Here is a 24103-nt window from a genome sequence, read left to right on the forward strand (position 1 = left end):
ATTGAATCAGCTTGTAGAGCAAGTCCTGACAGATTAGGGCATATAATTTAAAATAGCACAACGTGAATGTGCAGATTAGTGGACGAAGCTCTTAGGGTATGGCAACATGTGGTGGGTTTTCCATAGCAGAAAATCTGGGAATTTCATTGCGGAAATGCTGCAGATTTGACTCTGTGCTGCAAGGAGTGAAATCCACAGCAAATATGGATAACTGCAATGGTCAAGTCCTATGTATTTTCTTGCAAAACAGGTCTGCACCCAATGGATAAGATTCGTATTCTGGTAGTTTAAAGTTATCTGCTATCCACAGGACAGGGGATAACCATTAGATAGGTGGGGGTCCTACCGCTGGGACCCCCAACAATCACGGGAATGGGGGCCCCATGCAGTCCCCTGTGAAATGAAAGGCTGCTCTGTTCAATTCTATGGGAATTCCAAAGACAGCAGAGTACTGCGCTCACCTATCTCTGACAGTCATAGAAATGAATGCACATGTGCAACTGGCTGCTCTGTTCACTTCAGGGGGGCTGCATGGGGCACGGGGCCCCTGTTCTTGTGATCAGTGGGAGTCCCTGTGGTAGGACCCCCACTGACCTAATAGTCCCCTGCGGATAGGGGATAACTTAAAACAACCGGAATATGTGGTTACACGGCGACCTCAAGTTGTGTGAAAAGAAAGTCACGCAATATTTTATATAATGTATTTCAATTGGGGTACAATGTAACATGCCTCATGGTGCGACTGTGACAGTCGCAGAAAAATCCAACTTGGATGGATTTTTTTTTAACTGAAGTGTTGCAATACCATAGCAACACCATTGAAATTCATTACATGAGGTGTCGCCGTGTAGCTGGACCCTTAGGCCACATAAGAACGCACCCTTAGGCTCTGTTCACACTGGCATCATGGCTTCACAACGAAACCTTATAACTTATGGCTTAAAATACTGAAACTGAGATGGAAATCGTAAGGTCCCAATTCTAACAGTACTGCAGATTACGGTACACTATTCTTGGATTCACAAAGTATAATGGAAAGTGAAAAAAAAATAAAATAATAGAAAAGAAGAGAACAATCTGGATACAATCTGGATTGTAATTACAAAATAATCCACAAATAAAGTGGTAAAAGTATTTCAATCCACATTTAAAAATACAACTTCAATACGTCCAAGGCTCCCAGACATGGCTCCAGCCAACACACGGCATGTCCGGCATAATGTGGCTTTATACAACCGCTTGGCATCTCAATGTCCAATGTTAAAATAAAGAAAAACCATGAAAGTCACTGTATGGATTATTTCCATAAGATGGAAAAGAAAATCCAGTCTGTCCCCATAAGAAACAGATCGCGGACAACACCGACTCCACTATGCAGAGTCCATGTTACTTCCCCTTCATTTTTTTCTTCTTCAGAGCTTTCCATTCCCCCTCCTGCGTGGACAAACTGTTGAAGAGTTCTTTTACCTTCCTCTTCCTCTCGGCATCCCTGGGGAAAGAAGAGAAGGGGTCGGTTTTAGATAGCAGAAAAGATAATGTTAACGTATGGACTAGGGATCGACCGATTATCGGCCGATATTCAGGATTTTGAACGCCATCGGTATCGGCATTTATTTTGCCGATATTCCGATAGCGTATGGGGAACACAGATCGCGCTGCTGACAGCGCTCTCCGTGTTCCCTTAGCAGCACAGGGGAGAAGGAAGCCGTGTCTCCTCCCCCTGTGCTGCTGCTGCCCAATGAGAGGACAGGGGACAAGAGGAGGGGAGGAGCTATGGCCACTGCGCCACCAATGAAGCTTAATCTCTCATTTATTCATATACAGGAGGCGGGAGCTGCAGGATCACATAGCCGGCTCCCGACCTCTATGAGTGGTAGCTGCGATCTGCGGTAGTTAACCCCTCAGGTGCCGCGGATCGCAGCTACTGCTCATAGAGGTCGGGAGCCGGCTATGTGATTCTGCAGCCAGCTCCCGCCTCCTGTATATGAATAAATGAGAGAGGGGTTGTCCAAGTTATATTTATTGATGACCTATCCCCAGGATAGGTCATCAATATCAGATCGGCCGGGGTCCGACACCCGGCACCCCCTCCGATCAGCTGTTTGAAGAGGAGACTCGCACGGTGTCAGCGCTGCCTCCTCTTCACTGTTTACCTTCTAGCCGTTGCATCTGCAGTGGTGAGCAGGTGTAATTACATCAAAGCCTTCCCATTCATTTCAATAGGAAGGCTTGGGTGTAATTACACCTGCTCACCACTGCAGATGCAACGGCTAGAAGGTAAACAGTGAAGAGGAGGCAGCGCTGACACCCTGCGAGTCTCCTCTTCAAACAGCTGATCGGAGGGGGTGCCGGGTCATCAAGAAATATAACTTGGACAACCCCTTTAATCTTCATTGGTGGTGCAGTGCGCCCCCCCCCTCCCAACCCCAGTACTAGACATTGGTGGCGCAGTGCGCCCCCCCAACCCCAGTATTAAGCATTGGCGGCGCAGTGCGCCTCCCCCCTAAGCCCCCCCAGTATTAAGCATTGGCGGCGCAGTGCGCCTCCCCTCTAAGCCCCCCCAGTATTAAGCATTGGTGGCGCAGTGCACCCCTCCACAGGATCCCCTCTCCCCTCCTCCTCCGATCGGAGCCCCAGCAGTGTAATGCTGGGGCTCCGATCGGTTACCATGGCAGCCAGGACGCTATTGAAGCCCTGGCTGCCATGGTAAGCTCCATGCTGCTGTGTGCACAAAGCACAGAGCAGCAGGGACAGTGTGAGCTCCTATTCACCCTGATAGATCTCCATCAGGGTGAAAAGGACAAGGGTTCTAGTCCCCAAGGGGGCTAAAAGTTAGTAAAAAACAAAAACAAAATATTAAGTATAAATGAAAAAAAGATTTACAAAAAAAAAAAAACACTACACATTAACAATAAACATTAATTTTCAGCAGATTTGTGGGAATTTTTATTTTTTATTTTCAAAAATAAAAATTCCCAGAATATCGGTATAAATTATCGGCTATCGGCCTGAAAGTTCACAAATTATCGGTATCGGCCCTAAAAAATCAATATCGGTCGATTGCTAGTATGGACGTCTACTAAGTAAACTTCCACACAAACTTTGGAAAAGTTAAACTTTACATTCAGTATGATCATGTATTGGCAAATGTCTGCCAGTAGGAACAAAGGAGGACCCGCTGCCTCTTCACGGTGTACCGAGCACAGCGCCATACATTATATAGTGGCTGTGCTTGGTTTTGCAGAAATCCCATTCACTTGAAAGAGGACTAAGCTGCACAAAGGCCATGTGACTGACTGACGTGACATCACAGGCCAAAAAAGAAGGAGGCAGCCATTGCCCAAGTGACTGTGCCCCTTCAAACAGCTGATCGGCAGGGGTGCCGGGAGTCAGACCTCCACCTATTAGATATTGATGACCTATCCTGAGGATGGGCCATCAACATTTAAGTCCCGTATGGTACCTGCAGCCCCGCTTTCATAATTTTCACTGATGTCTGCAATATGAGCATAACTATGATATTTTGATGTCAGGCACTGACATCACTACAGAGATAAGCAGCTCTGCACAGGCACCACTTATCTCTTCCGGGAGAAGCAGCCCATAACACATGATTGGAGACTGTTACTTCTTCTCTACCAGCCATTCACTGACTTATATGTATTGCTTCCTCTCTATGTAAAAAGAGGTTCTTCAGAAGCTGCAGAACTTACTACACATCTTATTACAGACCATATTTTAGAAAATGATGAGGGTGGACAGAAATCCCCTGGTTCTGCAGCAGCTGATGTACGCAGTATAAATATAATTACACCTTCTGAGGCCCAGTGCTTTTATATGGTCAAGGAAGCCATTGGCAATGCAAGCAAATACAGGACAGCACCACTGACCGCTGCATAGTCTCCGATAGCTTCTCTCTGGCCAGGAACTGATTGTCTCTGCGGATTTCTCGGACGGCGCCCTTAAACTCCCTCTTGTGTTTGTGGATCAGTTTCTTGCGCTCGCGCTCCACCCTGTTACATCCCTGCTTCTTGCCGAACTCCAGGCTGCGAGAAGACAACACAAATAACATTAAGATTTAATAAAGACGCAAAACTATCAAAAATTTACTTACAGGTCAAGACTATGAATTGGCACCAACAGGGCGTCAGCTTGACATTGATACTCACACGGGCATGACTTTGGGGGTGAACATTTTCATTGGGACGGGCATCTGTTTCTCAAAGACAAGGGGACTATAAGGCTTCTTGCTGTGCTTCTCAATATCATCTAGGATGTTCTTACATAAGTCCTGAAACAGAGAAGATGATAGAAAACCCCAAGACTTGACAGGGTGCATGCAGAATATTCAGCCATGGAGCAGGATGGGTAGTCACAGCGCACTGTATCTGCCAAGTCCACAGATCAGCTACTGTATGCCCACCTCCGACATTCTGTAGTTGATATAAGTATACGTTACATGCTCTGAAGCTCAGTAACAGCCGATATACTCAAGAGCTGCATTCACAATTCTGCTGTTATAATCAGGTTATGATTTTTTTTTTCAAATCATTTTTCCTACGTCAGAAGACCACACCGTTGTACCAGGCAAGTCTTGATCAGACGCTGAACAAACGGGGAATGCTGGGAGATTTCAGGTCAAAACGCCAGGCAAAACGTGGATGCAGCTCTGTGCTATGATATCAACTGTAACGCAGGATCAATGCAAAGTATTGACATCTTTTGATGTGGATGAATTCTATATGTAATCTGTAAAAATGGTGCTCAGTAGGTCATTAAAGCAAATCTGCTCAGCAGCCATGCTCGCTTGTCCCATCTCTGAAACCATGGTCCTCTGATGGAAGACTATAATCAGGAGGCTAACACAAGGGCCCCAAGCCTTACATGTGTTACTTATGATACTGGTGTCTTGTGTGGCAGGCATGACTTTAAAGTGGATGTCTCATCTCAGACATTGATGTCATATCGCTAGAATATGGTGGGACCCGCACCTATATGAAACTGCTGGCATATCCCAGCAATATGACACCAATGCCCGAGATGAGACATCCCCTTTTAAAGGTTACATTTCGTCATTACCATTCATTCCACCTACTGGTTGTAGTAATAATGAAAGTTAACCTACCACTTCTTGCAAGCTGATATCTTGAACACACTAGGGCAGTGATGACCAACCTTTTAGAGACAGAGTGCCCAAACCGCAACCCAAAACCCACTTATTTATCGCAAAGTGCCAACACAGCATTTTAACCTGAATACCAATATAGTATATCTTCCATGTGCTTTATCATTTAGCTACAGTATAATAGTCTGCCTACATTCACTGCGCTGCCTGTGCCGTTCATACTGCGCCCTGCGCTGATGATGGCAGGAAAAGTCTAAGGCCTATTGGTACACCATAGACTTTATCCAGGGTGCGGATGCCCACAGAGAGGGCTCTGAGTGCCGCCTCTGGCACCCGTGCCATAGGTTCACCACCACTGCACTAGGGTATGCCATCACTTTACAACTGGTGGAGGTCTAAACACTGGGAACCACACCAATCCTAAGCATGAAGGGGATGCAGCGCTAGTGTAGCAATATGCCATAAGACTGGTAAAAAAAAAACATAAAAAACAAAACAAAACAAAAAAAAAACTCTGGCCGGCATGGGCTATATCTTTACCTGGATTTTCTCAGGGAACGTGTTTCGGGGGAGATGTCCACGGATAATCTTCTCTATTGGGCTGAAAATCTCTTTGAAGGCTGGTAAAGCGCCATAGTTGTCCACACATCTCTTTACCAGGTCTAGACACACAGCTATACAGGTGAGCCTACGGGCAATACATAAACCAATGACACAACTAGCTTATAGAAGATGAGACATTGCACTACACCTATGTACGTATATACAAAATCCAGATTATACTCTGCTATAAATATACAGAGCATGGCGTTGTGGTGATGCCGCTTCTCCCACCTAGAAGTCCACATTCATTATGGGGCCCTCTTGGTACATATATATTACCATAAAAACAGAGAAGATGGCAGAGGCTCAGCAGGTTACATCCATACAATAGAACAGAAATGGTTAAAGGGGTTGTCCCCTTTTTATACTACTGAGGACCTATCCTCAGGATAGGTCATCAATATCAGAAGGGGTCAGGCTACTTTAACCCCCGCCGATCAGCTAGGAGTGACGCTTTCTCTACTCCGTTTACCTGCTCGCTGCAGCAATGCATTCTGAGTGGATGCGGATCCGCTCAGAATGCATCAGTCTGGCACAGTCTGTCCTCCGCTCAGCAGGCGGACACCTGAACGCAGCTTGCAGCGTTCGGGTTTCCGCCTGGCCGTGCGGAGGCAAACGGATCCGTCCAGAATTACAATGGAAGTCAATGGGGGCGGATCCGTTCGAAGGTGACACAATATGGTGCATTTTTCAAACAGATCCGCCCCCCATTGACTTTCAATGTAAAGTCTGGACGGATCCGCTCAGAATGCATCAGTCTGGCACTGTCTGTCCTCTGCTCCGCTCAGCAGGCGGACACCCGAACGCTGCAAGCAGCGTTCGGATGTCCGCCTGGCCGTGCAGAGGCAAACGGATCTGTCCAGAGTTACAATGGAAGTCAATGGGGGCGGATCCGTTTGAAGGTGACACAATATGGTGCAATTTTCAAACGGATCCGTCCCCCATTGACTTTCAATGTAAAGTCTGGACGGATCCGTCTGAATACAAATTGTGCTTAGACTTTTTTTAGTAAAATATAATGCAGACGGTTCCGTCTGAACGGATACCATAGTTTGCATTATAGGAGCGGATCCGTCTGTACAAATACCAGACGGATCCGCTCCGAACGCAAGTGTGAATGTAGCCTAATCCGTGCAATCAGCTATAATTTGTGGGTTGAATCACAATAAGTTTTCCTGCAGCACCAAAGGCATAATGAAGATTTACACATTGGCCATTCAAATCAATGGGATGTCTGGGTGATGCAAGAAAGTGAGACGTGAACATGGGTTTTCTAAATTAGACATCACTTTTACAATCTGCCCCACTGCAAACCCTCTGTGCGCACTTTAAAGCCCTCGTCATGGGCCTAAGTTTTCGGGTGCATTCAGTATTTTGCAGTCCGCCAAACCCAGATCCGCCAAAATACGGGTGACGTCTGTGTTGCATCCATTTTTTTTATTTTATTTTTGCGGACCCATTGTAACAATGCCTACTTTTGTCTGCAAAGTGGACAAGAGTAGGACACGTTCCATCTTTTTTGCAGGGTTGTAGAATGGACATACAGGTGCGACAGCACACGGGTTCGCATCCAATCTGCAAAAAATGGATGTGGAGCAAAAATACGATTGTGTGAATTGGCTTTAAATGGAAGAAGAATAGAAGATATGAAGGGTTAAAGTGACCATTTGCTGTATTTGTATTAGAACTCAGAGGGAAGTGTACTTTCAATGGTGCTCACTTAAAATGATTGATCTCCGTTTTGTCCTCCGAGTCCAGGCCATTGATGGTGGTCAGCGGCAGATTCCTCTTCACCCACGACGCAGAATCCTCCGTGCTGTCAATTAATAGTAGCTCTGAGGACTTCCCATGGAATTTAAACGGAGGAACCACGACGTAATCTGTCATGATAAAACTGATTGTGAGAACGGACACGGGTAAAAAGCTCAACTAGATCCACATCTATACGTGAAGGTCGCAACTTTCTGCAGTGGACTACAGACACTACATTTTAGTTCTGACCAGATCTCAGGTCTTCTTGACCCAGAAACCTAGAGATAACGATGGACAGGAAAACGTCCTTCCCAAAATGCAGCAAACTCGGAAACTGTTCTCCGATTTTTAATGCAAATTTCACCCTAAACCCCCTCTAATACAGGGCATCACAGGGCAATGGGAATTGTGTGTTAAGTAATTTAGCTACTGCAAATGGACTGCAGTATTCTATTCTGTGACATCAGTCTTGCCCCCAAAGCTTGTGTTCCATGATACGCAATGACTCAGCAATGTAGAGGACCTACAGATGATGTACAAGTGCATGGTACTACATTTACAGTGCAATGCTGTGGGGCGTAGGGTAAGGCTACTTTCACACCTGCGCTAGGTGAGAATCCGTCGGGTATCTGCACAGACGGATCCACACCTACAAATGCAAACGATGGTATCCGTTCAGTGCGAATCCGTCTGCATAACAGCTTTTTCAGATCTGAGTTTTCACGATCGTGAAAACTCAGATCCGACAGTATATTCTAACACAGAGGCGTTCCCATGGTGATGGGGACGCTTCAAGTTAGAATATACTAAGAAATGTGTACATAACTGCTCCCTGCTGCCTGGCACCACCCGATCTCTTACAGGGGGCTGTGATCCGCACAATTAACCCCTCAGGTGCCGCACAGACCTGTCACTTACCAGTAGGAGGAGCGCCGGCCGGCCACAGACAGCGCATGTAAGTATAAGCTAAGTAACCATGGCAGCCAGGACTGCAGTAGCGTCCTGGCTGCCATGGTATCTGATCGGAGCCCCAGCGATTAAACTGCGACTCAGATCAGAAATGCCGCTCCGCTGCCACCAATGATGGGGGGGGTGATGGTTGTTAGCCTGTGGCCACTGCCACCAATGCTTTTAATACTGGGGAGGGAGGGAAGGGGGGGGCCGCACTGGCCACCAATGCTTTTAATACTGGGGGAGGGAGGGAGCCGCACTGGCTGATCAGGGGGCTGAGATCCGCACAATTAACCCCTCAGGTGCGGCACCTGAGGGGTTAATTGTGCAGATCACAGCCCCCTGTAAGAGATCGGGTGCTGCCAGGCAGCAGTTATGTACACAGTTCGTAGTATATTCTAACTTGAAGCGTCCCCATCACTATGGGAACGCCTCTGTGTTAGAATATACTGTCGGATCTGAGTTTTCACGATCCAACTCAAATCCGATGGTATATTCTAACATTGAGGCGTTCCCATGTTGATGGGGACGCTTCAAGTTAAACTATACCATCGGATTGGAGAAAACTCCGATCCGATAAATATTAATAGGGACTCCTGACTTTACATTGAAAGTCAATGGGGGACGGATCTGTATACAATTGCACCAATATTGTGTCAATGTAAACGGATCCATCCCCATTGACTTACATTGTAAGTCAGGACGGATACGTTCGGCTCCGCACCGCCAGGCGGACACCAAAACGCTGCAAGCAGCGTTTTGGTGTCCGCCTCCAAAGCGGAATGGAGCCAAACTGATGCATTCTGAATGGATCCGCATCCATTCAGAATGCATTGGGGCAAAACTGATCCGTTTGGGGTCGCTTGTGAGAGCCTTAAAACTGATCTCACATGCAGACCCTGAAACGCCAGTGTGAAAGTAGCCTTAAACTGCTACCCCAAGAATGCAAGTCTGCCACTCCATTCAAGTAGGGGAACATCAGCCCCTGGAGGCGCATGCGGTAGGACCGGATAGGGCAGGGGTCCTACCGCATGGATAGGAGATTTTTTTTTTTAAACTCGTTTTATTGGAGTATAAATGTGCATCGTTAAAGTACATGACATTTCAGCATATCAATGAACTCAATAGACAAAGAGCATAGCGTCAATGCACAGATTGGTATAAAAACAAAAACAGAAATAAAGTAAAACAATACGAAACATTCTGTGGTACATTATTCATTTCAAAAAGTACAATTTCCCAGGAGCGCAGCATGCCCTCCTACAGGCATCGGCAAGGATTCATATCCGAATCTCCAGCCTACCGTGCCAGGAATACTATCCCAGGTGGATATTTACTATAGAAGCACCTCCCGTTCCCCTTCACTCACTGCATAAGCACACTCAACCTCATCAGGAGCTCAGCGTATCTGCGGATGCGCACCATTCCCCCCAGACTTTCTCAAATTTCTGGGGGCATCCCCTATGAATATATACTACTTTCTCCAATGGGATAACCTGATTTACCACTCGTTTCCAATGGTTGACATTAGTCATTCTATCAGCCATCCACCGAAGGGCTATAGCCTTCCTGGCCAAAAATAAGGTTTCCTCCAGAAATATCCTATGATGGTGAGACCACTGTTCCTCGTCTATGATTCCTAACAAGCACATCTTGGGGCAAAGGGGGACCCGTCCCGGTACTAGATCCGACAGTAAAGACGTCACATCTTTCCAGAAGTTTTGAATGAGTCTACAGCCCCACATCATGTGCCAGAAGTTGGCACCAGCTTGGTGACATCTTAGACAACTATCACTCTCAGACCTACCCATTTTAAACAATCTACTAGGAGTAAGATAGCTTATATGCAAAATGTGTAATTGTATCATCTTATTATTGACTGAGGGGGATACTCTTGTAGGAGCCGCTAGCGCCTCGCCCCACTCCGTTCCAGAAAGAGACGGGATGCAAACTCTCCATTTATCCTCAACAGTCAGAGGGGGTATATCCATCTTCGTGGTTATGAGGTGCGTGTAGATAGCCGATATTAGACCTCTAGGGCCTTGTGTGGATAGCACTCCAATCAGGGGGTAATTAGAAATCCTTTTAGATCCCCTGCCAAACTGTGCAGATAGGGCATGTCTAATCTGTAAGTATCTGAAAAACATGTGCCGTGGGGTACCAAATTTTTCCTGAATCTGAGAGTAGGATCTCAAGGAACCCCCCTCGTATAAATCTCCTAGTGTCAGGATTCCATGTTCCTTCCAGATCGGAGCTCCCTCGTGCCCAATTAGATGCTGGAACATAGGATTATCCCACAAGGGTATTAAGTCCGGAATATCAGTGTAGTGTTTTAACTTGGCTGCTTCCCAGACTTGATGGGCAAGCCTGTGTATCGGGAGGGTTTTCCCATGGAACAGGCTGATACCTTCCAGAACTGGCCATAGAGAGTGCAGCTGAAGGAGGTTCTGCAGATAGAACTCCGTATTGGGTAAGGGCTGTGAGGACACCCAAGTGACAAGGTACCGCAGCTGTCCCGCTAGGAAATATAAGAACAGATCTGGTAGTGCCGCTCCCCCCTGCAGTTTAGGCCTCTGCAAAGTGCGGATCGCCAGTTTCCTTCTAGCTTTCCCCCAGATGAAAGCTGACATCATGGAGTGGAGACGGTCAAAGAACTTTCTTGGAACGGTCGTGCTCGCATGTTCTAAAACATATAAGGCCTTAGGAAGGAGGACCATCTTAATGAGATTCAAACGTCCCATCAGTGAAATAGGAAGGGTTTGCCATGCCGCAAACTTCTCATTAAATATGGAGATTAAGGGCTCCGTGTTCAAGGTGTACGCCAGGGGAGGGTCCCTAGTTATTATAATACCTAGGTATTTAAACCTATCAACCACCGGGAGATTGTAATATATTGTGTGCCAGCCCTCAGGCTTGAGGGGCATTAGAGCTGACTTGGACCAATTAATATGCAATCCAGAGAAACGACCAAAATTTTCGATCAACTCAATCGCTCTGGGTAGTGACTGTTCCGCCCTGTCCATAAAAAGGATCAGGTCGTCAGCGTAGAGACCAACCCTATCCTCTCTATCCTCTAAGGAGATACCTCTATAGATCTCGTCCTGTCTCAGTCTAATTGCTAGATGTTCTATTGCGACTGCAAACAGGAGGGGCGATAGAGGACACCCTTGCCTTGTCCCTCTAGCTAGCTCAAAGTAATCTGAGAGTGCTCCATTCACTAGTACATTAGCTCTAGGCTGTTTATATAACATCTGCACCCATTTGATGAATACCGGGCCAAAACCGAAGCAGCCTAACACTTCCAGTAAATACGGCCACTCCACCGAGTCAAAGGCCTTGGCCGTATCCAGAGAAGCCAAGACCCATGGTTTATCTAGAGCTCTACCCAATTGCGTGATAACTTGCGCCCTTCTAATATTATTGGATGTGGATCTCCCAGGTATGAAACCAGATTGGTCCAGGTGTACAACAGAGGCGACTACCCTATTTAGTCTATTGGCGATTATTTTCGTAAGAACTTTATAGTCCAGATTCAGTAAGGATATAGGCCTGTATGAGCCACATTCCAGTGGGTCCTTATCTGGTTTCAGAATTACCACTATGGTGGCATCATAAAAGGAGTCCGGGAGTTTCTGCTGGGTTTTAGCCGCTTGTAGCATGATTTCCATTCTGGGAGCCAAAATAGCGCTATATCTGTTGTACACCTCAATCGGAATTCCATCCGGGCCGGGAGCCTTGCCAGTCGTCAGACCTCTCATAGCTTCCTGAATCTCATCTAGTGTGAAGTCCCCCTCTAGCATGTCCCTATCTGCAGTACACAGTTGGGGGTGGGTCACCTCCTGTAGGTAATCTGCAAGCTCCTGGGGTGAATACTGCACAGCTGAGCTATATAAGTCTTGATAGAATTCCTGGAATCTAACAACAATAATATCTGATGACTTTTCCTTTATCTCGCCATCTGTCCCCTTGATACGGAGGACTGGCGGGGCCGAGGCATTGTTTCTAGCAATATGGGCGAGTAGCTTACCTGCCTGTCCCCCCTGCTCAAATGACTGTTGTTTTAGAAAAAAGAGTTTTCGGTCGCTCTTCACCTGCAGATGTTGCATATATTGCCGCCCTTTAAGGAGCCAATCTAACCTGTTTACCTCGGAGGGGTTGTCAGTGAAAGCAGCTTCAGCCGCCTTACAAGCTTCCTGAAGCCCTATTTCCGTGCGGTGAGATTCTTTCTTAATAAATGCTATTGATGACTTAATACACCCCCTCAGGTAAGCTTTCAACGTTTCCCATATCAGTAACTCATCAGTGGTATCCCCCTGCACCTCAAAAAACATATGGAGTTGATCCGGGATCCGGTCATTAGAGCCCATCAGAGTTAGCCAGAAGGGGTGTATACGCATCTTATTCCCAGTCTCCCGCCCATCCGCGAGGGAGAGTCTAGCTACCAGAGGAGCGTGATCAGAAGGCCCCTGCGGGCAGTACTCAATACTTTCCAGATCAGTAAGAGACAGTGCATTACCCATGATGTAATCTATCCTAGACAATGCACCCCTAGAAGGGGTGAAGCACGAGTACTGCACCACCAGGGGGTGTCTCTCCCGCCACAGGTCGAGCCATCCCATCTCAGTAGCTACTCTATGAAGTGCTGATGTGGACCTAGTGGATATCTCCACTCTTGCTGGGTCCCGGAACTTGTCTAGGTCTGAATTCATTAGCATATTAAAATCTCCCATACATAACAGTCTAACATTCGGGTACTGTACAACAAAACTCACCACTGCCTGTAGGACAGAAGTGCTGGCTGGTGGAGGATTATACACATTAATGATGACGTATGGGGTGCAGTTGATATAAGCATACAGAAATATGAACCGTCCATCCGGATCTACAACAGACCTCTGCAATTCCCACCTAAGGCTACTATGCACTAGGATCGCTACCCCTCTAGAGTATGAGTTCCCATATGCATTGGCGCTCCACTGCACCCACGGCTTCTTTATTCTGTTACCCGTTTCTATCGTCAGATGGGTCTCTTGCAGGCCCAGGATATGTGGAGCAAACTGACGCACATGTGAAAACACTGCTATTCTCTTCCTGGGACCTCCCAGACCCCTAACGTTCCAGGACATTACTTTTAGAGCTTTTAATCACACAGGATTGCATATAGTGGTCATTGACCTGTAGCTCCTGATAGTAATGGACATGCTGTGTTAGACAGCTGTTCACATGGTGCAGTACTGTGCGGTGGCCTTTGTTTCTGTGGTGCTGTTCTGGTGGGTTGGTGGGACCCAGTGCCATGGGTGGCATCGTCAGACAGCATGGTTGCTGCTTTGACTCCTGGGTCCCGCCGCCTACCAGGATATCGCCGCTTTGTCATCGCACCGTGCTGCGCCCTTTTGTCAGAGTAGGTCCCACTCAATAGAGGCTTCCTTGACGTGGTGAGTGGGCTTATGCCTTTTGATCAAAATGTACACTAATGCCTCTTGTACAGCATGCAATACGGGGGGCTGTACACTTTTTAGGTCAAAGCCAAGCACTGTGGATGTGCGACCCAGTTCTTTTTTCTCCCCCATATATTATATATTACTTTTAGAGCTGCCATTCTATCCTAAAATCCATAAAATGCATAATGATGTCGCTGTGAGAATATTGACGGAGCGTTCCATTCTGCCTCTCCTCCTGCATACCTGCTACACACTGTACCATAGAAATTGTATGTACCACAACAGCAAACATAGAAAGAAAAAAAAAGGAACAGGAAAAATAAAAATATCTGAACATATAAACCACTGGCAATTAGCAGGACAGGGCCTGCTTTTGATGACCGTGTATACGGGCACCTGCACGGTGTAAATGGATGTTAACCCAGTGCAGGTAATCTCCGGGTGGGACCCTTGATCATGCTCTGCTAAACAGCCCGATAATCACTAATACTAGTGCAGAAACTAAACATTTCAATTGAGTAGTCACTCAGCATATCTCTGAAAAGAAACGTGGCAGTTATACGATACCCATGGCATGCTACCACAAGCGGAGTCCAGCTTTAAGCAACAACACAGGGCAGCGTCCATCCCGGATCCACTCACGATAGGTAAACGTTGCGAAGATCTCGAGGCTACTCAGGCCTAAGTCTCGGTCTGCCAGCAGCCCACTCATCAGCTTCTCTCGGATCCGTGAAGAACAAGGATTTCCCGCCATCCACAATCCGGAGCCGTGCAGGATACGACATGGAGTACTGGACATTCATCTCACGCAGCTTCCTCTTGACCGCCACAAAGGTAGATCTTTTTTTCTGTAGCTCCGCCGAAAAATCAGGAAATAGAGAAATCCTGGCATTGTTGTGAGACAGGTTCTGCGCTGTTCTGGCTAGATTAAGCAGCATATCTCTGTCCTTCCAATTCAGGAGTCTGGCTAGCAGGGGTCTGGGGGGGGGGCCCCCGGTGGGGGAGGCCTGGCTGGGACTCTATGGGCCCTCTCCACAGCATACATTGCTGAAAACGCAGCCCCTGGGAACGTAGATTTGAACCAATTTTCTATGAAGGACGCCGGATCACTACCTTCAGCCTTCTCCGGAAGGCCTAGTATTCGGATATTGTTGCGTCTCGATCTATTCTCTAAATCGTCGCACTTTTGCTGCCATAGTTGAACTTTCTGTTCTAAATCTGAAAGTTTGACTTGCATGGGTCTAGTGATATCTTCCAGCTCGGACACCCTGTGCTCCGTTTCTCTTGCCCTCTCCCTCAGCTGCTGCACATCATGCCTGAGGAGCCCGACATCCACTTTCACCTCCTCAATCTTACTTGTGAGGGAGGTCTGGCACATGGAGATCGCCGTGAGCAGCTGTTCATGGGCTGCTTTAGGTGAGAGTTCTGGCTCTTCCTCACTCTGGGGATCTTGCTGCAGGGACGGATTCCCGCGGGTCGCGTGTGTGCGCACGTTGGAGGGAGTTGCGGCGCCATGCTGTGACTCGGCTCTTGCATACTCCTTAAGCCGCTCCGCCGCCGCCTGCCCCTTGCTTGGGCTCATTTTGTTCCTCCGGGTGCTCCCCTTTCGTTTCTGGACTTGCCACTCAATGTTTACGGCTGATTAGCAGACAGGATTGATAAGGATTATAGTCGGGTCTCGGAGCGGCGCTCAGAAGCGTGCGCTCATACCGGAAGTCGGTCACGCCCCCCATGGATAGGAGATTTATTGTTGCAATGAGACAACCCCTTTAATGTAAGGCATTTCCACGTTCAGTTTGTGACCTTTCACTTGTCTTCATTCCTATCCCCACAGTTAGACTTCTGGTAAATTTATTTGCATAGTCTTCAGATTATTTTTTTTAAATGGAGGTGCAAAGAAATGTATAAAATGCCCTAAGCTAAAAATCTCTTCTATGGCGGTCTTCCAGTTGGAATGAATTCGGTTTACTTCACACACTTCAGCCTGAGGCAAGGCCAAAACGAACAAGTGCTCATTGTACTAAGCGGCGAGCCTGCTGACGTTTATTAGTACCAGGACGAAACGCGCTTTATGCAGCCAAGGTGGACGAAAAGTGATGAAAATAGCACGAGAGACAACTCAAAGCATCGCTGATGTAACATAGCGCCTCTGCACAGCAGGGAATGGTAAGACGACAGCTCCCGGATCCACTACCAATATAAAGTAGTAGTATACCATTTAATTAACATGAGAAATATGTATCGGCTGTAGAATTTTTCTCTGATGGTTTGCTACAATGTATTAGTCTGGAGTCCAGGCTATTTAGATCAGAGAGCATTGTCTAGACTGGGCACATCTGCATCTGTACTTCTCAGGTGAAAGGAGGACTAGTTATGTACAGTTCATTCACTGACAGCAAGCAAATATCTTGAAAAATGTTAAAGGGGTTTTCTCATCTCAGACAATGGGGGGGCATATCGCTAGGACCACACCTATATCGAGAATGGAGCCCCAAAAGTGAAGGCGCGCAGCCGCCCTCCATTCATTTCCACGGGGCGACGCGCTCCCTTTCACTTCTATGGAGAGGCGGGGATTAGCGATTGGTGGTGGACGGACCCCGGGAAATCTGGGGTCCTCCAGCCACAGCGCTTCCCACTCCGTCCTCGATATAGGTGTGGGTCCAAGCAGTGGGACCCGCACCCATCAGACAATAGGGGCATATCCTAGCGATATGCCCCCATTGTCTAAGATGGCAATACCCCTTTAAGGAAGCGACTGGCGTTTTATACACCAAATTTTGCAAGTTTTGTAGAAGCTTAATAAATCTCCACAGTATAAACCTATTAGCAGCACATACCGGCTGAAGCTTTGCGTGGCGTGGCCAAGTGGAGAATTCCCAGAAGGAAGTTTATCAGCTCCGGTATAAACCTCTTAGACAGCGACACGTACTCCAGAAACATGCAGCTAATGAAAAGCCCAGCAGTGACATCTTCTAACGAGGCGACGGGACACTGGAACCAGTACACAAGACCAGTTATAGCACAGCACATCAATGGGACTTGCAAATATAATGGTATTGCCTTATTACAGGCCTTGTACCTCACCTTCGTCAGCAACTGGCTCATCACAGCCACGGCTGGAGTAACCACCGGGTGCCAGAAATCAGACGTAGGGAATAAAATTCCAGTGATCTTAAAATACAAGAGCTAAAAGCAGAAGACCATAAGGTATGATGACACTGATATTATCTGGAGCAATCAAGCCTACAAGATCTGAAAATAAATTATACGCACCACATGCAATGCTGGGTACGCAGCTCTGCCTTTAGATTCAACCGCTTCATCCACGGTGCGAGCAATATCCCGTAATGCATCCCTTACACAATCCGCTGATGCCTCTGGAAACATCTGGCACAAGTTGTACAGGGGTCTGTAATATGAGCGAAGAGATGATCAAAAAAAATTATACATTAAAATGGCTTCATTTTTAAGATTTGAACAGAAATGGCCTATTTAGAGTGATACATTTATTTCAAAATCCCCCAAATCAGCAGCATAAATAATGCCTAGATTAGGATCCAGCGTGTTCCATTTTTGTCAGCCACCTACACCTATGAAGATCTCGGCTGCCTGTTGCTACCACTAGGGGGCAGTTCTGTGTGTGACTGTATACAGATCAGCTCTCAGTCATTCCTATGGAAATCTGGACTACTTACACGATCATCTTGTCAACAGTTTGAAGATCGGGGGTTTCCTGCCCAGCCAGGTCCATGATATAATCCAGAAGAAAACCAAATAGTTTCTGGAAAAGAATACAAATTACCTCTTTAAGCAATAATTTTAATATGAAGCTGGTCACTGACACATCCATGTATGAGACATGTAAATATCCTCAGACCCATGACGCTAAGTAAAAATGGAAGGAATACACACATTTAGGGACCAGTTTATTCTGAGCACCTTTTCTCCATCTCTATGTTGCTTTGTACGGTCTCTGATCTCTTCAGATCATCTACTATGTGACTGCTGCTTGTCTGTCTGCATATACAAGTCTTACACCCCTGACCTACCTCCAGTATCTAATAGGCATTTACCAGCGCAGTCATTGCATAGAGGTTCTTATTCTCTACCCTCCAATTTACAACTACAGCAGACTCGTCTCGTGCTGATGATTCTGCAGCACATTTAGGAGGAGCCCCGCGCCGGTGATCATTGCTGCAGAGCGGCTCCTGATCCTGTCTCCCGTGATTGAACTGCACAGTTGCAGCGGTGGGTCCAGTAGTCGCAAATGGCGACAAGACTAAAAAGTCCTGTCGCCATTTGTAAATTCTAAGTCGCATTGGTCGCCATCTGGAGTACTGGAATATACAATTTTTTTTGCCCTATACGGGGCCTAAATTAATTCAAGGGTTGGGTGTGGAGGCCAGTACTCATTTAGAGGTCTGGGGAGGGGACTAGAACTAATTTAGGAGGTCTGGTGTGGGGTCTGAATATTTTTTTCCCGTCACAGTGAAAAAAAAACTTAAAAATAAAATAGGGGGTTTCTCTTGGTAATTTTCTTCCAGGTTTCCCAAACAGTTTGGGAAATGGAGAGCTATACCTGTCATGCCTTGGTCGTTGCTAAATCATGTTACCTTCCTTCCCCCAGGGATGTGACATCGGCACTCATCACTAGACTGTATTAATAAGATGCAGTGGTTACAGCCTCACCTCGAGCTTAGCCTTGTTCCCCTGGGCCAGACTTGGATGATTACACTTCTGAATTCTCTCCAGGACGATGAGCTGCTGATCAGTCGGCTTCTCACTCAGAAGAGACTGGAAATCTTCATACAACTCCGGGACTGACCAGAAACAAATACAAAAAGCAGATGGTTGAGTCTTTATTCTAAACCTTACAACAGAGAATAAGCTTCAAGGACTGTATACATGTATATACCTCACCTGATGTATGTAATCACATATGTTTTTTTTTGTTTGTTTTTTACTGCATTTATATGTGCAGTAAACTTGTGTGGTTGTGAAGGACGGACATATGTGAAGGGGCCCTTACTGGTTATATGGAACAAGTAGTAAAGTAAAGTGCACCTAAACTTTTAGAGAAACTTCATTAAAACGAATTGTAAAATTGTAAAAAATACATTTCCTAGCTTAATAGGCACCTGAAGTTCAGATGTTTATCGTGCTTTGCAATCCCTACTGGTGTACGGATACCCCTGCGGCTGCACAGGCATGGGCACACTCCGCTACAACTGCCTGTACCAGCGCTGCTCTCCTAAAGCCTTGCATAGATGGGCTTTGTCAAGCTTTGGCAGAGCGGGCACAGGCAGCAGGAGCAATGTGCTATGTGAGCACCAGCCCTGAATCCGCATACCACATGGGTACAAAGCTATTAACAGAGGAGAGCGCAGGGCAGGAGCTGGCATAGCACATCGCTCCTGCTGCCTGCTCTGAAAAAGCTTGACAGCAAGCAGTGCTGGTACAGAGCTCAGTGTGGTCGCAGGGGGGATCCATACTCCAGCACACAGCGGTGTACAGATTGCAAAGCACTATTTTGGTATATTGACCGCACTGACTCCTGTCCACTAAGGAGAAGACAATAAGGTCCTATACAGGAAAGAACATTCAACTGATTAGAATGTCTTGAATAAAAACCTATTAGATATCCCATATCCTCCGTATAAGAAACTCACCATTGAATGTGAATGGCAGCTGAGAACTGGCCTCTTCGGCGCGCTTCTCCTTTATCTTTTTGTTTTTCTTCAGAACTTTAACTTGCACTTCTTCATCTTCCTCACTGTCGCCATTGGACTCCAGGTCTGAGTGGTTGTCAGAAACATCACTTCCCTCCTCCTCTTCCTCACCACTTCCATCAGTGTCCTCATCTTCTTCACCTTCATCATCGCCAGCATCACTACCCTCACCTCCGTCATCGCCGCCCTCATGGACCACTGCATCATCATCGTCGTTTCCAGTCTTCAGCTCGTTGTCTTCTGAATCAGGAAGGTTCATCTTCCCGTCCTATTGTTGGTAGCAAAATGGAGTCCATCAATAAAGCAAATTCTGTTCAATACCCCCTTACCTGTACGTTATATTCATTCCCTATTACCAAGTAATCTTTACATTTTGACCAGAATATTAACTTTTTAACTCATTTAAAAGGGCTTTTGAATGAAATCAGAAAAGCTTGGCTTCTTTCTACTGGGAACACTGCCACACCTATCCACAGGTTGCATCTAGTATTGAAGCCTAGCCTCCTTTTGCTTCAATGGAACTGAGCCGTAATACCAGACACAAGCCACGTACAGGCGTGGCACTGTTTATTGGGAAAGAAGAAAAAAAAAAAAAAAAAAAAAAAAAAAAAAGCAGCATGTTTTCCTAATCCTGTACAATCCCTTTAAATGTCCTTTTCCATGAGACAGAAGCAAGATGATGCTCCAGTGAGGAATCAGTAATAGCAACCACTGTATAGCCTTTCGTGACACGTTTCTCTTCATCATTAGGCCTCATGCACATGATCGTGTCCATTTTGCTGCCGGCAAACTCCACAATATACGGACGCGGTCTGTCCCCTTCTTTTTTAATTTTTGCAGAACCATTGACTTTAAATGGTCCATGGTCCACAATTTGTGGACCTCTCTCCAAAACTCAAACACACCTTATAGGAAAGCATCAGCCGATCGTCCTTATCCAGTATGAACCCATCCATCAAGTCATCTGCAGAGATGTGTTTGGACTTCTTTTTCCTTTTGTCATCCTCTCCTCGCATGCGACGGAGACGTTCAGCCTGTAACAAGAGGAAAAAAAACGGAGTCGTAACAAGAATACAACCCCTGGCAATGACATCTGCATAAAAAAAATATATAACCCTCACCAATTAGAGGGAAAATTCCTAGAGACTGACACAGTCTGGGACGATAGCTCTTTCACACACAAATCTGCCTTAAAAAAATAAAAATAAACGTATAAACGCATGCAGGTTTTTTTCTATTCACATGCTTTTTTATGGCATTATTTGTGCAGGTTTTTTTTTCCCAGGCATTTTTCCCCCTATAGAGGATGGTATGAAAAATACCAGGAAAAAAACCCTAAAAATATATATATATAAAAAAAAAAACACCGCATTGCTACAAGCTGTGAAAAAAAAAAAAAGACACAAAAAAACTAGTCTGAAAAATACACTAGTGTACTGCATTTCCAAATTCCCATAGAATTTCTGCTAATATATAGAAAAAAAATAAAATGAATCAAAAGGAGGCAAAAGTCATCAAAAACACCATAAGAAGCGGTGTGTAAAATTCAGCTTGCATGAGAACCTGCTGTCATACCTCCAGTTTCTGAAGTCTCTCCTGCTCCTCTTTTGCAATCTCGGCTTCAGATTTCATCTTGTCGGAGGGCTTGGCTTTCATGTCGAAGACAAGTTGACGAACCATCATGTCGTAATCATCAGGCTAGGAATAAAAATGATAAAGCACATGTAGTGGATATATGACGAGGTGCTGACATACCATGTGATGTAAAGGCCACGTCCATCTTTGTCCAATTTGCTTTTATTGCTCCGATAAATCAAACATAAAAGTATAAAGCAAATAGTCTTCGTTAAAAACGTCAGTCTTGAGTCTGTACGTCCTATGCAGACCTATGATAACAGGCCACGTCCCCCTATCCGGCTGTGACCACGGTCTCATCGGAGCACACTGCATTTATACAGCTTTCACAGTTTACAATTGGCCAACGCTCTGGCACGTAGGTCAAATGCATTGGTAGGACTCCATTCACAGATTGGAGGCCAAGGGTGCATTTCTTTTGCTCCATCAGGCCGGTTCACCCTATGGGCGACATATGCCTGTTCAATGGCATACATCAGAGGCATCAGTCAGATGATATGTGTCAGGAATTCCTTACACTGGTCTCAGACTTAAAGAAAAGAGGTTTTCCGGTTAGGGTGCACTGACATCACTGTTTAGCTTTCCGTTCTTCTGATCAGTCAGAAGAGAGAGAGAAAAAACAAAACAAAAAAAAAAACAAAAAAAAAAAAAAAAAAAAACAGGATCCTGTAAAAAAAATAAAAATAATAATTCATCCATTTGAGCCATTTCTGTCCGAGATCAGTTTTTTAGACAGGAAAAAAGTCCTGCATGCAGTATTTCCATCCAAAGAACAAATCTCAGGCGGAAATGGCTCAAATGGATGACAACTGATGCAACAGGATCCGTTTTTTTTTTTTTTTACAGGATCCTGTTTTTCTTTCCTCTCTCGCTTAGGCCTGAAACGATAACTCGAATTAATCAATTAACTCGACACAAAAAAAATCCTTGATGCTAATTTTTTGCATGGATGATTCGTTTGTGCCATGTGACCATGGAGAGCGAGTGAAGAGCTTGCTCTTACTCATGCTTCATGGTCACCCGCGCCTGCACAGCACAGCACTGGATCCTGACGTACACACATCGGCAGGACATTTTAGTTCACTGTCGCTGAGGCTAGGAGGGGGAGTGGGGGAACTGATGGCAGTGAGGGAGCAGGTGGCATTGGAGAGGGAGCTGATGGCACTGGGAGGGGAAGCAACTGATGACATGGGGAAGCTGGTGGCATTGGGGGAGGAACTGGTGGCGAGCATATGATGGCACAAGGGAAGGGGAACTGATGGCACAAGGGAAGGGGAACTGATGGCACAAAGGAAGGGGAACTGATGGCACAAAGGAAGGGGAACTGATGGCACAAAGGAAGGGGAACTGATGGCACAAAGGAAGGGGAACTGATGGCACAAAGGAAGGGGAACTGATGGCACAAAGGAAGGGGAACTGATGAGTTTTTACAGAAAATGTAATTTTAATTAGTTTTTTCTTATTAGAGTACTCGATTAATCGTTGGATTAATCAGTAGAATACTTGATTAGTAAAATAACCGATAGCTGCAGCGCTACTCTCCCTCTTATTCTGACAGATCAGAAGAACGGAAAGCTAAACGTTGATGTGAAAGCACCCTTACAAAAAATAACAAAACACAGCAGCCAACCTTACTGCATTAGGCTACTTTCACACTAGCGTTAATATTTTCCGGTATTGAGATCAGTCATAGGGGCTCAATACTGTAAAAAAACTATTCCGTTTTGTCCCCATTCACTGTCAATGGGGACAAAACGTAACTGAACAGAACGGAGCGCTCCAAAATGCATTCCGTTCTCATACCGGAGAGCAGCATGCTGCGGTTTGCTTTCCGTCCTGGCAAGTCAATGGGGACAGATCTGTTTTCTCTAACACAATAGAAAACGGATCCGTCCCCCTTTGACTTTCAATGGAGTTCATGACGGATCCGTCTTGGCTGTGTTAAAGATAATACAACCGGATCCGTTCATAACGGATGCAGGCGCTTGTATTATCAGTAATGGAAGCGTTTTTGCTGAAACCTGCCGGATCCAGTAAAAACGCTGGTGTGAAAGTAGCCTTATAAAAGTCAGATGATGATGTCCTGACTCATCCAGTATACCTGCAATCTGTGAACCCGCACCCTGTGTTCTTACATCCCGGCCTCTCCTTTCCCTCCCAGCTTGAACACCTCACATCCAAGCTCGCTTGAAGCCCTGATGGAAAAACCCTGCCCTAAATCACGGCATCACTGCGGACATCATAGGGCAGGCTCCAGGAAATTGAGCAGAACACTGCCCTGAGTAGCAAGGTCAATGATGCTGTTGTGTCTACAGGGCAGAGCCTTAGCACACCTTGTAGAAGTGATGTCATCGGGATAGGGAACCAACACAGTGGAAAGAGTCACGTGACCATGATGGAGTGCAGGAAAACGGGGCATTACAGATTACTATTAGTAAGAGATAACGCGTTGTTTCCTGATGCTAAAAATTGCAAATCTGGGATACCCAGCCAATATAGAAGCTATAAGGTCTCCTCGGGTTTCCCCTACTCCTTGACGTCGAGATGGTTCTTTTAAGTCGTTGCAGCTTTCTGTGTGACCTCTGAAAATGGATGCAACTGCATGATCCTTCAAAGGAGAGAATAGTCTGTGTGCTGTGGAAACTAGGGGCTCCAAAAAGAACCTGACTACACAATAGATGGTTTGTAGTCAGGATCCATTAGTCGGTCTCAGCATTTTATAAAGTCATCTAATACATAGAGGAGGAAAAATAAGTACTGAAGATGCATTTAAAATGTATATCTCTTGGCCCCAACTTATCTGTAGATGAACATGTGGTTGTCTCACTTCAGCAAATAGCATTGATCATGTAGATAAAAGTTAATAC

General features: G+C 45.9%; 1 protein-coding gene across 1 annotated transcript in view; it reads right to left on the minus strand.

The window, feature by feature from the left end:
* Nucleotides 1–1076: 1076 nt before the first annotated feature.
* Nucleotides 1077–24103, minus strand: part of NOP14 (NOP14 nucleolar protein) — a 30951-nt gene continuing 7924 nt past the window's right edge. The window contains exons 6-18 of the mRNA XM_044295679.1: nucleotides 21177–21299; nucleotides 20507–20635; nucleotides 19542–19869; nucleotides 18562–18692; nucleotides 17568–17653; nucleotides 17146–17281; nucleotides 16957–17058; nucleotides 16710–16863; nucleotides 7449–7608; nucleotides 5666–5813; nucleotides 4170–4291; nucleotides 3891–4046; nucleotides 1077–1489 (exon numbers count right to left, since the gene is read on the minus strand). Coding sequence (XP_044151614.1) covers nucleotides 1387–1489; nucleotides 3891–4046; nucleotides 4170–4291; nucleotides 5666–5813; nucleotides 7449–7608; nucleotides 16710–16863; nucleotides 16957–17058; nucleotides 17146–17281; nucleotides 17568–17653; nucleotides 18562–18692; nucleotides 19542–19869; nucleotides 20507–20635; nucleotides 21177–21299 — 1878 coding nt within the window. The 3' untranslated portion in view covers nucleotides 1077–1386. The remainder of the gene's footprint in view (nucleotides 1490–3890; nucleotides 4047–4169; nucleotides 4292–5665; nucleotides 5814–7448; nucleotides 7609–16709; nucleotides 16864–16956; nucleotides 17059–17145; nucleotides 17282–17567; nucleotides 17654–18561; nucleotides 18693–19541; nucleotides 19870–20506; nucleotides 20636–21176; nucleotides 21300–24103) is intronic.

This window comes from Bufo gargarizans, chromosome 1 (genome assembly GCF_014858855.1).
Source record: "Bufo gargarizans isolate SCDJY-AF-19 chromosome 1, ASM1485885v1, whole genome shotgun sequence".
NCBI lineage: Eukaryota > Metazoa > Chordata > Amphibia > Anura > Bufonidae > Bufo > Bufo gargarizans.